Here is a 14,700-nt window from a genome sequence, read left to right as displayed (position 1 = left end):
AAGTAACATAGAGAGGAACAGAGACAATATACAGAAACGGTGACTTTACAGGTAATACAGTGGCATTGAATTTATATCTTTCAATAGTTAATGTAAGTGGACTAAATGTTCCAATGAAGAGACACAGGGTTTCAGATTTGATTCAAGAGCAAGACCCATTGATATTGCTGTCTGTAGTAGACTCATTTTAACCCACTGAGCCACCCAGGCACCCCTATAGTAGACTCATTTTAGACCCAGAGACACCTCCAGATTTAAAAGTGAGGGAGTGGAAAACCATTTATAGTGCTAATGGACATCAAAAGAAAGCTGCGGTGGCAATCCTTGTATCAGACAAATTAGATTTTAAACCAAAGACTATAATAAGAGGTGAGGAAAGACCTGTATCATAATTAGAGGGTGTATCCAACTAGAAGACCTAATAATTGTAAAGGCTTATGCCCTTAACATGGGAGAAGCCAGTTAGATAAAACAGTTACTAACAAAGTTAAACACATTGATAATACAATAATATTAGGGGACTTTAACACCCCACTCACTGCAGTGGACAGATGTTCTAGGGAGAAGATCAACAAGAAAACAAGGGCTTTGAATGACATACTGGACCAGATGGACTTAACGGATAAATTCAGAACATAACATCCTAAAGAAACAAATAGCACGTTCTTTTCGAGTGCACATGGAACATTCTTCAGAATGGATCACATCCTGGGTCCAAATCAGGCCTTAGTCAGTACCAGAAGATTGGGATCATTCCCTACCTATTTTCAGACTACAGTGCTTTAAAACTCAAGCTCAGGAGGAAAGTTGGAAAGAACTTAAATACATGGAGGCTAAAGAACATACATGCTACTAAAAGTGAATGGGTCAACCTGGAAATTAAAGAATAAAAAATTTATGGAAACAAAAAAAATGAAAACACAACTGTTCAAAACCTTTGGGATGAAGCAAAGGCAGTCCTAAGAAGGAAGTATGTAACAATAAAAGCTTTTCTGAAGAAACAAGAAAGATTTTCACATGAACAACCTAACCTTACACCTGATAGAGCTGGCAAAATAACAGCAAATAAAACATAAACCCAGTAGAAAAGAAAATAAAGATGAGAGCAGAAATCAATGAAACCAAAAAACAGTAGAACAGATCAATGAAACTAGGAGCTGGTTCTTTGACAGAATTAATTAGATTGATAAACCCATGGGCATGCTTATTAAAAAGAAGAGAAGGGACCCAAAATAATTAAATGAATAAAATGAATGAAAGATCACAACTAACACCAAAACAGTTATAAGAATATATTATGAGCAACTATATGCCAATAAATTAGGCAGGTCCAGGAGAAATGAATGCATTCCTAGAGATGTATAAACTACCAAAAATGAAACAAGAAATAGAAAACCTAAACAGACCCATAAAGAGCAAGGATATTGAAGCAGTAATCAAAAATCTCCCAACAGAGTCCTGGGACAGATGGCTTCCCAGGGGAACCAGACATTTAAAGAACTAATACCTATTCTTCTGAAGCTGTTTCAAAGAATAGAAATGGAAGGAAAACTTCGAGGGTCTTTCTGTGAGGCCAACATTGCCTTGATCCCCAAACCAGACAAAGACCCTCACCAAAAAGGAGAATTACAGATCAATACCCTTGATGAACATGGAGGCAAAAATTGTCACCAAGGTACTAGCCAGTAGGATCCAACAGTACTTCAAAAGGATTATTCACCACAACCAAGTCAGATTTATTGCTGGGCTGCAAGAGTGGTTCAGTATACACAAAAGAAAGGACAAGAACCATATGTTCTTCTCAATAGATGGAGAAAAACCATTTGATAAAGTACAGTTTCTTGATTAAAACTCTTCACAGTGTAGGGATAGAGGGAACATAACTCAGTATCATAAAAGTATCATAACTCAGTATCATAAAAGTATAACTCATCTTGAAAAGGCCCACAGTGAATACATTTTCAGTGGGGAAAAACAGAGCTTTTCCCCTAATGTCAGGAATATGGCAGTGGTGTCCACTCTTACCACTGTTGTTCAGTATAGTACTAGAAGTCCTAGCATCAGCAATCTGACAACAAAAAAATAAAAAGCATCTGAATTGGCGAGGAAGTCAAACTCTCACTCTTTGCAGGTGATGTGATACTCTGGAAAACCCAATAGATGCTAGAACTAAAGCAGGAATTCAGCAACATAACAGGATATAAAATCAACACACAGAAATCAGTTGCATTTCTGTGCACTAACAATGAGACAGAAGAAAGAGAAATTAAAGTTGATCCCATTTACAGTTGTACCAAAACCCATGAGGAATAAACCTAACCAAAAGGCAAAGAATCTGTGCTTAGAAAACTACAGAAAAGTCGTGAAAGAAATTGAAGAAGACACAGAGAATGGAAAAACGTTCCATGCCTGTGGATTTGAAGAACAAATATTGTTCAAATGTCTGTGGTACCTAGAGCAGTCTGTACTATTGTACAATAGTGCAATAGTCTGTACTATAGTACAATAGTGCAATCCCTGTCTCCTTTTAATTTGCATGTCTGTAATGACAAATGAGCATGTTATCTTTTTTCTTTTTTTCATTTATCTGTCAAGTGGCTGTTAAGATATTTATTCATATTTTAATTGGATTCTTTTTTATTTTTGATTTTTAAAAGTTTATTTTTCCATATTTTGGTATGTGAGTACCAGTACTTGAGTACTTGAGCCAGTACTTGAGCCAGTAGTGTCTTGCAAATACAGGCATACCTTTGAGATACTGCACATTTGGTTCTAGACCAATGCAATAAAGCACATCAAATCAGTTTTTTGGATTCCTAGTACATATGAAAATTATGTTTATAGTATACTGTATTGTGTGCAAACAATAGCATTGTGTCTAAGATGATGTATATATATTAACTTAAACATATTTCATTGCTAGATAATGCTAACCATCATCTGAACTTTCAGCAATTCATAATTGTTTTGTTAGAATCTTGCCTTGATATCAGTGACTGCTGACTGATCACATTGGTTGATAGTTTCTGAAGTTTGGAGTGGCTGTGGCAGTTTCTTAGAAGACAACAGTAAGGTCTTTCGATTGACTCATGAATCCGTTTTCTGTGGCATGCAATGCTGTTTGGTAGCCTATTATTACTCACAGTAGAACTTTCAAAATTGCAACAAACCCTGTTGCTCCTTTATCAATGAAGTTTATGTAATACTCTGAATCTTTCATTGTCATTTCAACAGTCTTTGCAGCATCTTCACCAGGAGTAAATTCCATCTCAAGTGATCATTTCTTTGCTCATCTCTAAGCAGCAGCTCCATCTGTTAAAGGTTTTATCATGAGAATGCAGCATTTCAGTTTTATCTTCAGGTTCCACTTCTAATTGTAGTTCTCTTTCTACCATCTGCAGTTACTTCCTTTACTGAGGTCTTGAACCCCTCAAAGTAATCCATGAAGGTTGGAATCAGCTTCTTCCAAATTCCTATTAGTATTGATATATTTGATCCCTTCACATGAATGATAAATGTTTTTTTATTACCTAGAATGGTGGATCCTTTCCAGAAGGTTTTCAGTTTTCTTTGCTTAGATCCATCAGAGGAATCAGTCTATGGTAGCTATAGGCTAACAAAATGTATTTCTTACGTAATGAGACCTGGTAAGCCAAAATTATTCTGATCCATGAACTGCTATGAAATTTGTATATGGCATCTTCTATCATAAGGCTGTTTTGTCTACACTGAACACCCGTTGTTCAGTGTAGCCACCTTCAATAATGATCTGAGCTTGATCTTCTGAATGACTTGCCACAATTTCTACATCAGCACTTGCTGCTTCACCCTGCCTGCCCTTTCGTGTTACAGAGACGGCTTCTTTCCTTAGGAAACCTCATGAACCAGCCTCTGCTAGCTTCATACTTTTCTTCTCTAGTTTCCTCCCCTCTCTCAGCCTTAATAGGATGGAATAGAGTTAGGGCCTTCTTGATTAGTCTTTGGCTTAAGGGAGTGTTGTGGCTGGTTTCATCTTCCATCCAGGCCACTAAAACTTTCTCTGTATCAGTGATACATGGTGGTTTCACTTTTTTTTTTTTTCTTTTTTAATCATTTGTGTGTTGACTGGAGAAGCACTCCTATTTAAGAACTTACGTTTTGCATTTACAACTTGGCTTACTGTTGGGTACAAGGGACTTAATTTTCAGCCTGTCTTGGCTTTCAGCATACCTTTTTCACTGAACTTAATCACTTCTAGCTTTTGATTTAAAGTGAGAGATATCTTCCTTGAATACTTAAGAGGCTAATGTAGGGTTATCAGTTGGCTTAATTTCAATATCGGTGTGTCTCAGGGAGTCCCAAGGAGAGGGAGAGTTAGATATATATAGATATAGATATCTATATATATGGTGGAAATGGCTGGTTGGGTCTGAACACAACATTTATTAAGTTTGCTGTCTTATGTGGTTGTGATTTGTGGTGCCTCAAAACATTTAAAATAGTGATGTCAAAGATCAAAGATCACTGTAACAAATATAATAATAATGTAAAGGTTTGAAATATTGTGATATTTACCAGAATGTGACACAGAGGCACAATGTGAGCAAGTGCTATTGGAAAAATACTCCAGGCAGTCTTGCCACAGCCCTTCAGTTTGTAAACAGTATCCATGAAGCCCTATAAAGGAAGGTGTGCTTGTATTTTCTCTTTCTCTTACTGTGTGGTTTGTGTTTTCATTTTCTTATCAGTAGCTTTCTAAACAGAAGTTTTAAATTTTAATAAAGTCTAAATTACCATTTTTTTCTCTTGTGAGTTCTGCTTTTGGTTTTTGTTTTACCTGTTTTTTTTTTTTTTTTTTTTTTTTTGAGATTTTACTTATTTGACAGCGAGAGAGGGAACACAAGCAGGGGGACTGGGAGAGGGAGAAGCAGGCTTCCGGCTAGCAGGGCTCTGGGCAGGGCTCTGAGCAGGGCTCTGAGCAGGGCTTGGGACCCTGACCTGAGCCAAAGGCAGCGGCTTAACGACTGAGCCACCCAGGTGCCCCTGTTTTTTGTTTTATCTTAAACCTCATTTCCACACCCAAGATCAACAGATTTTGCATTTTTTTTAAACTCCATTGTCTTGATAGTAAGCTTTATAGTGAGTCTTGAAGTAGGGTAAAGTCCTCCAACTTTGTTCTTCAGTATTGTGTTGACTATTCAGTCTTTTGCGCTTCCATTTAATGTGTCAAGTCAGTTTGTTGATATTTGCAAAGCGGTTGAATCTGTAGATGGAGAGTGAAAAGAATTGACAACTCTGTTATCTTCTACTGCATGATCTTGGAACATGTTTTTGTTTGTTTAGGTCTTGATCTCTATTTCTTGTTTGCTGAGTATTTTTTATATGAATAGGTGTTAGGTTTCATAAAATTTATTTGGTGTGGCAGTTAATATCATACTTTTTTTTTTTCCCATTGCCTGTTGATGTGGTTTATAACATTGCTTTTCTTGCATTCCTAAAGTAAATTCCTCTTGATATGTAATCTTTTTTTTTTTTTGCACTTACTAAGCAGTTTTTTTTATTAATCTTAAAAATTTTTAAATAAACATAAAATGTATTTTTATCCCCAGAGGTACAGGTTTGTGAATCCCCTTTACACATTTCACAGCACTCATCATAGCACATACCCTCCCTAATTCCATATCCCCACCACCCTCTCCCATCCCCCCTCCCCCCAGCAACCCTCAGTCTGTTTTTTGAGATTGAGTCTTACGGTTTTCTCCCTCCCAATCCCATCTTCTTCTTCTTCTTTTTTTTTTTTTAATTTTTAATTTTTTATAAACATATATTTTTATCCCCAGGGGTACAGGTCTGTGAATCGCCAGGTTTACACACTTCACAGCACTCACCAAAGCACATGCTCTCCCCAATGTCCATAACCCCACCCCCCTTCTCCCAACCCCCCTCCCCCCAGCAACCCTCAGTTTGTTTTGTGAGATTAAGAGTCACTTATGGTTTGTCTCCCTCCCAATCCCATCTTGTTGTAATCTTTTTTACATGTGGTTGGTTTGATAGTATTTTTTTTTTGAGACTATTTGTACATGCAGATATTCATCTCTACCTTGTCTTTATCTAGTTTTGCTACTGAATAATACTGGCCTCAGTGTTCTGTTCTTTCTCCCTCCCTCCTGCCCTCTCCCCTTTCTCTCAGTTTCTCTCTCAAAAGAGTTTGTGAAGGATTGAAGTTAATTCTTCTTCTTCTTCTTTTTTTTTTTTTTAGATTTTATTTATTTGACAGAGAGAATGCACACAGACAGGGGGAGAAGCTGGCTCCCCACCAAGCAAGGAGCACAATGTGGGACTCAAGTCCAGGATCTGTGACCACAACCCGAGCCAAAGGCAGAGGCTTAACTGGCTCAGCCACCCAGGCATCCCTGAAGTTAATTCTTTAAATGTATCATAGAATTCATCAGTGAAGCTGTCTGGGCCTGTGTTTTTCTTAGTGGGAATCTTTTAAGTTAATGTTTCAGTTGCTTATTAAAGGTGAATTCAGATTTTCTGCTTTTCAGTCAGTTATAGTAGTTTGTCTAGGAATTTGTCCATTTCATCTAAGTCATTGAATCTGTTGACAAATAGTTGTTAACAGTATTTTTTTTTAAGATTTTGTTTATTTATTTGAGAGAGAGAGAACACAAGCGGGGGAGTGGGAGAGAGGGAGAGAGAAGCAGACTTTCCTCTGTGCAGGGAGCCTGATGTGGGGCTTGATTTCAGGACCCTGAGATCAAGGTCCTGAGCTGAAGGCAGATGCTTAACAATTGAGCTACCCAGGCACCCCAGCAGTATTTCTTGTATTCAGATCTTGCATATCTGAAACAAATTCCTATTGGTCATAGTGTATAACTCATTTTATACATTGATGGATTCAATTTGCTACTATTTTATTTTTTGAGGATTTTTACATCTTTGTTTATGAGCGATACTGTAATTTTTTCTTTCACTGTTTTTGGTTTCGATTTTTGGGCAATGCTGGCCTCACAGAATGAGTTAGTAAGACTCTGCTTTTATTTTCTAGAGATCGTGGAGAAATGGTATAATTTTTTTCCTTAAGTGCCGTAATTCACCAGTAAAATTACTTGGGACTAGTGCTTTCTTTTGGAAGGTTATAAATTAGTGATTCAATGTGTTTACAAGATACAGGCCTTTAAGGTGAAATAAAGGATAGTATTATAGCTGTACATCAAAAGGATAAAGAAAAAAGATACTTTGAACAGTCTCTGTACACATGAATTGATAATTTTGATGAAATAGATTAAGTCCTCAAGGTGTTGAAACTCACCATGGTGAAACAGACAATTTGAAGAGCCTGATGATGCCTGTTAAGGAAGTGGAATTTATAATTTAAAATGTCCTGAAAAATAAATCTCCAGAATCCAACGGTTTTACTGGAGATTTCTACCAAGTATTTATAGAAGAATTAATAGCAGATCTGTATAATCGTTTCTGGAAAGTGGAAGAAGAGACCCTTCCAGATGTTTTTATGAAAGTAGTATTACCCTGATTTCAAAGCCAGTTGAAAGTGTGTGCACAAAAAAGAAAACTACAAGCTGAAATCCTCATAAATCTAGATCGCGTAAGTTGCTAGTGAAATATTGACAAATAGAATTGAGTACAACTACATTATGCACTTTACCAAGTGGAGTGAATTCAGGTGATGAAAGATATAGAAACTGATCAATGTAATACACCCCATTAACAGGTTAAAGAAGAAAAATTATTACACCAGTTGATGCATAAAACAGTTTTTCTATTTTTATTTGATACAGAAAACTTTTGACAAAAATACATCACCCATTCAGAATATAACTCAAAAAACTAGAAATAAAGGGAAATTTTTTCAGTTTGAAAAGGTATCTACAAAAAGCCAGCAACTTACATATTTAGAGGTGAAAAACTCTTAAGTTTCCTCTGAGATTGGAAATAAGGCAAGGATGTTTGCTTTCACCACTGATGTTCAGCATAGCACTAGTTGTACCCAGTGCAATAAAGAAAAAAGAAATGAAGGAACACATCAGAAAGGAGTAAAACTGTTCTCATATGCAAACGGCATGATGCGTCTAGAAACTGTCCATTTTATTTATTTATTTTAAAGATTTGATTGGTTGATTTGTCAGAGAGCACAAGCTGGCAGAGTGGCAGGCAGAGGCAGAGAGGGAAGCAGGCTCCCTGCAGAGCAAGGATCCTGATGTAGGACTCGATCCCAGGACCCTGGGATCATGACCTGAGCTGAAGGCAGTGGCTTAACCAACTGAGCCACCCAGGTGTCCCGAAACTGTCAATTTTAGAACTTTAGAACTAATAAGTGAGTTCAACAAGTTTGCAGTGTAACAGATCAACATAAAACCTAATCATATTTTTGTACATTAGTAATGAATATGTAGAAACTGAATTCTAAAATCTCCAATTATTTAAAAAACACTAGTTTTGTGAAAATTTCAAAACACTGATGGAAGAAATCCGTGATGTAAATAAATGGAGAAACATACTGTCTTCCAGTCTATGAATATAACATAATGAAGGTGTTCTTTTCAAATCTCTTTGTATATAATTAATCAAATTTCTAAAACTGTATATAATCAATACAATTTCTAAAATTCTAGCAAGACTTTTTTTATAGATACATAGAAGTTTATTCTAAAATATATTTGAAAAGTCAAAGTTAAGAATAGGTAAAACAGTTCTCATAATAATAAAGGGAGAGAGTCATTCCACCTGATTTCAAAACTTACTATATAGGCCCATTAATCATGATTGTTAATATCAGAGGGAGACACACACAGATCAGTAGAGCAGAATACAGTACTCAGGAATAGCCCTATGCAAGTACAGCTAAGTGATTTTTGACAAAAGCACAAAAGCAATTTAGTGTAGGATGGATACTTCAAAATGTAGCTGGAGCAGCTGTCAAATAAATAAATAAAATCTAAAAAAAAAAAAGAAAGAAAATAGTTTGGCTGTTCCTTAAAAATCTACGTATAACTTTTTTTTTTTTTTTAAGATTCTATTTATTTATTTATTTAACAAGGACAGAAAGTGAGAGAGGGAATACATGCAGGGGAAGTGGGAGAGGGAGAAGCAGGCTTCCTGCCGAGTAGGGAGCCCAATATAGGGCTCAATCCCAGGACGCTGGGATCATGACCTGAGCCGAAGGCAGACGGTTAACGACTGAGCCACCCAGGTGCCCCAGTCTACATATAACTTTTAATAGCTTTATTTTTTTAATTTTTTAAATATTTAACGTATTTTTATTTAACAGACAGAGGTCACAAGCAGGCAAAGAGGCAGAGAGAGAGGAGGAAGCAGGGTCCCTGCCGAGCAGAGAGCTGTACAAGGGGCTCAATTCCAGGACCCTGGGACCACAACCTGAGCCCAAGGCAGAGGCTTTAACCCACTGAGCCACCCAGGCGCCCCAATAGCTTTATTTTTTAAAGTCACTAAGTTAAAACATTTTTATTGTTTTGATAGAGGAATGTGGCCTGTGAAAACACAGTACAACAGAAAATGGCTTTTTATTTCTTTTAATCGGTAGTAAGTTTAGGATAAAGGATTAGGGGCTGTCATAGGAAATATTAATAGGAATGTTATAGCTTTGTTAAAGGGAAGAGTAAGTGGTTTGCAGAAAGGTATACCTATAGAAAAATACTTCTATAGAATCCATAAAGGTTTTAAAGCTTTTTTTACCAGCATGACTAGATTTTAGATTTGAATCTTTGGTTTATTGAAATCTTAAAACTGTAGTTTGTAGTGGGCAGATATAGAAGTAGTGCTGAGAGTGTAGGTATCGAGTTTCAACTGATAACTGTGTGTGTGTTACTTTCATTCCTGTCATTGTAATATCGTTGGCTTTTTAGGACATCTTCCTGAGTCTGGGGCAGTAACTTCTGTAAATATTGAAGGAACACTTCATAAACCATTGTGGTTAAGACTTAAGTTGTGTTGTATATCACTGATACATTTTGTTAGGTATGTTTAAATTTTTAGACAACTTCAGAAACATGATGATCTCCTATTTTTAAGGAAGGCAGCACAATTTTGGTGTCAGATTTGGGCCATGAGTTCCGGGTGTGCTATTTTCTAGTCTTTTGTAAATTCTTTTTTATCTTTGTCTTTAAGCTTAACTTCATAGAGTTGTTATGAGGAGTAAATGATACATAGTATATATAGTGGTTGATCAGCACAATGCTTTGATGTATGAAAAGCACTCAAAAACTATCAGTCTTGGGGTGCCTGTGGGTAGCTCAGTTGGTTAAGTGACTGCCTTCGGCTCAGGTCATGATCCTGAAGTCCCAGGATCGAGTCCAGCATTGGGCTCCCTGCTCAGCAGGGAGTCTGCTTCTCTCTCTGACCCACCCCCCTCTCATGCTCTCTCTCTCTCTTATTCTCTCTCTCTCTCTCAAATAAATAAATAAAATTTTTAAAAGAAAGAAACCATCAGTCTTTCATTACTAGCCAGAAGAAACCTCAGACTCAACAGCATACAAAGGTAGTCCTATATACTGTTATCCTGGAGATGTTTGTTTCAGTAATATTTATCATAGAGCTAAATAAAAACAAATGACTGCTATGGAAATATAGCTAGTCATAAGCTATTCTGATAAGACGAATTTAGTTCAGGTGAGAGCTGGCAGATTTTTGGAGGTGAGGTGCCAAGCTTCTGTCATTAACCATCTTCCCATTGCACCTTGTTTTTAGAAGCTTCTGTGGTGTGAAACACTGGCAGAGATGCCTTTGGAGATAGTGCTGGTTGATACTTGGCCAGGCTTAGATTTCTGTTATGGAATGGGACCTAAGGGGTAGTTCTTGATTCTTTCCCGTCTACATACAACACATCCAGTTGGTCACTTAAACGCTGCTGATTGATCCCCTCAATATGTATTTTACATCATTTTGCCTGCCATTGCTGCAAGTCAGGTTCATTATTTCTCATTATAAATAACTATAAAAGCTCTCTAACTGGTCTTCTGCCTCCTGACTAGTTGAGATTCTAGTCTTCCACTCATACCAGAGGTAGATTTCTAAAGATTTTAATTGTTTATTTGATAGAGATTACAAGTAGGCAGAGAGGCAGGCAGAGAGAGAGGAAGGGAAGCAGGCTCCTGCTGAGCAGAGAGCCCTACATGGGGCTCCATCTCAGAACCCTGAGATCATGACCTGAGCCGAAGGTAGAGGCTTTAACCCACTGAGCCACTGCCCTCGACCAGAGGTAGCTTTCTAAAATGCAAATTTAGTTATGTAAGGAGAGTTAATAGTCTGTTACTGTGGAATCAGAACTTTTGGGTTCAAATCCCATCTCGGCCTTATGTGATCCTAGGTGAATTCTCCCAGCCTTGGTTTCTACATTTATTAAAAAGGGTAACTACTCAAATTGGGCCCACAGTCTCTTGGAAAGATTGCTGAAAATACCATGTCTAGTTCCCATCCTGTTCCTGGGTCCCTTGATCTTAGGTTGGGTCAGGAAGTCCATAACTTACGAAAAATGTCTCAGTTGGTTCAGATACCCTTTTATGAGTCTTCTTAAGACATCATGTACTTCATCTTTAGGTTTTTATACTTCTTGTGTCTGATATATGCATACCTGCTTTGTCCAGCTCCTTCAGTACTTGGTTCCAGGCTTGTCCTCTGCTAGGAAGTGTCTGACTTTCTGATTGTGGATTTCATGCTTCAGGAAGTCCTCTCCAGTGCAGTAGTTCAGTGTTATATAACTTTCTCAAGTACACTATCTAAAATATAAGACAAAAGAATTAGTTCTGGACAGCTATTATAAAAGCATAAATTCCTTCATTTCTTGGCATTTTGCAGTTCCTGTTTTATTGATTTGCTGTTTTCTTCTAAGATCCTTGAGAATAAATTTTGTATCCTCATTGTTTTTATTAATCTTAAAATTATATTTATCATAGACCTAAAAGTTATTCTCAAGAAATTTTCTTTACTGAAATGAAGCATCTTTATAACAAGGTATGCAAAGTGGAGGGTCATGTTGCATGAAGTCTTTGTTTTCTTTGTTCTTTTTCTTAAGATTGTATTTATTTGTCAGAGAGAGAGAGGGTGAGCATACAAGCAGGGGGAGTTTAAGGCCGAGGGAGAAGCAGGCTCTCCACTAAGCAAGGAGCCCGAAACGGGACTCAATCGCAGGACCCTGGGATCATGGTGTGAGCCAAAGGCACATACTTAACTGATTGAACCACCCAGGCGTCTCAAAAGTTTTTGTTTTCTTACTGTGTCATTTATTTGGATTCACCTACCTTTCATACTTGTACATTTCAGACTGACTGACCTCCTCGGTTTTCTGTAGTTTAAACTGAAACATAATTTGGTTTATTCCAGTATATGAAGGTGAGGACACTGTGGGATGGAACTGGAAATGAAACCAAGAATATAAAAGATTATGAGCAGATTTGGTTCTGGGTTTTGGATATTTTATGTGTTTCATTTAGTAAATCATTCCTGATTCATTTAGATTTGGATGTGTGGTCATGTTTTGCTCAAGGCATTCAAACTTTGTGCATCTTAGTTTTCCTGTTGGCAAAATGAGATAATAGACTAGATGGTCTCTAAAGTTCTTTCCTGCTCTAAAATTTCTACTATTCCAAGTCAAAATGAATAGCTCTTCTAATATTTAGGTGTTGCTATTAATAATAAAGTAATAATACTTGGTTTTATTGTTTAATCTCTCTCCATTTTATAAATAATTTGTCTCAGGCACACATCAAAAAACTTCGGTATCAACAAAAGTTAATTTCCTTTCCTTGTTACCTCGATTTTCCTGGAGCTGTTCATTATAGTTCTTTCTGATTTGAGTGTAACTTTATTGAAACAGATGCAGGGAGGCTGATTGGTTAGTAGATATAATTCAGATATTCTCATCAAAGAACTTGCCAAATGATTTTTCTCAGTGGACTGCTAATACATGAGAAAAAGCAAAATGTGATGTTAATGTGATAGATTGTTTTGCTCTTGAGTAACATTTAGGTCTTCTTTGTTTTCATTTAAGTGCCAAGGATGACATTGATCTTGATGCCTTGGCTGCAGAAATAGAAGGAGCTGGTGCTGCCAAAGAACAGGAACCTCAAAAGTCAAAGGGGAAAAAGAAAAAGGAAAAAAGAAAGCCAGACTTTGAGTAAGTATTTCAAATATATTTGATTTCTATAAGTTTTGGTATGAGATTGACCTATTAAGCTAATTCAGTGCCTCGTAATTAGATTTTAATCCTTTAATCCTTTAATTTTAATCACATTTTAATCCTTTTCTAGTGAAGATGATATCCTGAAAGAACTGGAAGAATTGTCTTGGGAAGCTCAAGGCATCAAAGCTGACAGAGAAAGTGCTGCAGTAAAGGTGAAAAACAGACCATCGTTACCTATTTTCTGTCAGGAGCTGCTTTTGTAAGCTTTTGAGCAGTGTGAATATGTTTAAAGTTTCTATAAATTCTGATGCCAAAGAGGGAAAGGAAATAATGTGTTTTAAAACCTTTCACAGATTTAAGAACATTTTATTTGGGAATTTAAAGGTATTTTGTAGTATGTTGCCTAGTCATAAAATTGGTACATTGGAGATAGAACGTTTCTCATCTCCAGTGTTCTGTGTTCGTTGTTTTTCATTCTTTGAATTTGGATAGCCTCAGATAATGGGAAAGTGATAGGCATGTTTTTTCCTTTCAGTTTCCTTATAGGCTCTGTATGTCATGTGAGAAGGTAATGAATGTGAACTGATGATTAGTACTTGAGAGCACCTGGATTTTGAAATTTACAGTGAATGTCAATGTGCCTGAGGCCTAGGCTAGCTTCTGGTATTTGGTTGAGTTTTATATTCTTATAGAAAGGACCTTATTTTGAAGTTGTTTTGAGAGTCTTTTCTATGTGTACTTAGTAAAATACGTGATTAAGAAGTCTATTATTTAAAAAAAATAAAATGTAACTTAAAATTTTTAACAATGGAAATTTTTTAGCCAACAGAAAATAATGAAGAAGAATCCATCTCAAAACAAGATAAAAAAAGAAAGGACAGAAAGGCAAAAAACAAAGTTTTGATGATAATGATAGTGAAGAATGGGAAGATAAAGATTCAAAATCAAAAAAGACCGCAAAGCCAAAAGTGGAAATGTACTCTGGGAGTGATGATGATGATGATCTTAATAAACTTTCTAAAAAAGCTAAAGGGAAAGCTCAGAAATCAAATAAAAAGGGGGATGGATCAGAAGAAGATGAGGATAATAGTAAGAGAGTTAAAGAGCGTTCCAGAGTAAATTCTTCAGGTGAAAGTGGTGATGAATCAGATGAATTTATGCCATCTAGAAAAGGACAGAAAAAAAATCAAAAAAATAAGCCAGGTCCTAATGTGGAGAGTGGGAATGAAGACGATGAGTCCTCCTTCAGAATTAAGACAGTGGCCCAAAAGAAGGCAGAAAAGAAAGAACGTGAAAGAAAAAAGCGAGATGAAGAAAAAGCAAAACTGCGGAAGCTGAAAGAAAAAGAAGAGCTAGAGACTGGGAAAAAAGATCAGAGTAAACAACAATCTCAAAAGAAATCTGAAGAAGAAGCTGTAAAATCCAGAGTGACCCTTGATATTGGAGCAATCCCTGCCTCTGAAGAGAAAGGAGAGACTCCTACAGCTGCTGAAGGTTGGTAATACTACCAAGGAAAGGGTTGAAGGCTTGGATTGATAGTCTGAGTTTTGCCCCAGAGTCCT

At 36.7% G+C, this 14,700-nt stretch overlaps 1 protein-coding gene across 1 annotated transcript in view; it reads left to right on the top strand.

Moving 5' to 3' along the window:
- The window catches only part of EIF5B (eukaryotic translation initiation factor 5B), an 80,128-nt gene that overhangs the window by 22,786 nt on the left and 42,642 nt on the right, over positions 1-14,700 (top strand). Inside the window, 4 exon segments of the mRNA XM_032351830.1 lie at positions 13,007-13,132; positions 13,266-13,350; positions 13,961-14,002; positions 14,005-14,632. Coding sequence (XP_032207721.1) covers positions 13,007-13,132; positions 13,266-13,350; positions 13,961-14,002; positions 14,005-14,632 — 881 coding nt within the window.

The sequence above is a fragment of the Mustela erminea genome, chromosome 7, assembly GCF_009829155.1.
Source record: "Mustela erminea isolate mMusErm1 chromosome 7, mMusErm1.Pri, whole genome shotgun sequence".
In the NCBI taxonomy this organism is placed as follows: Eukaryota; Metazoa; Chordata; class Mammalia; order Carnivora; family Mustelidae; genus Mustela; species Mustela erminea.
The sequence above is the reverse complement of the archived record's forward strand: the minus strand, read 5'-3'. Positions and strand labels throughout refer to the sequence as shown.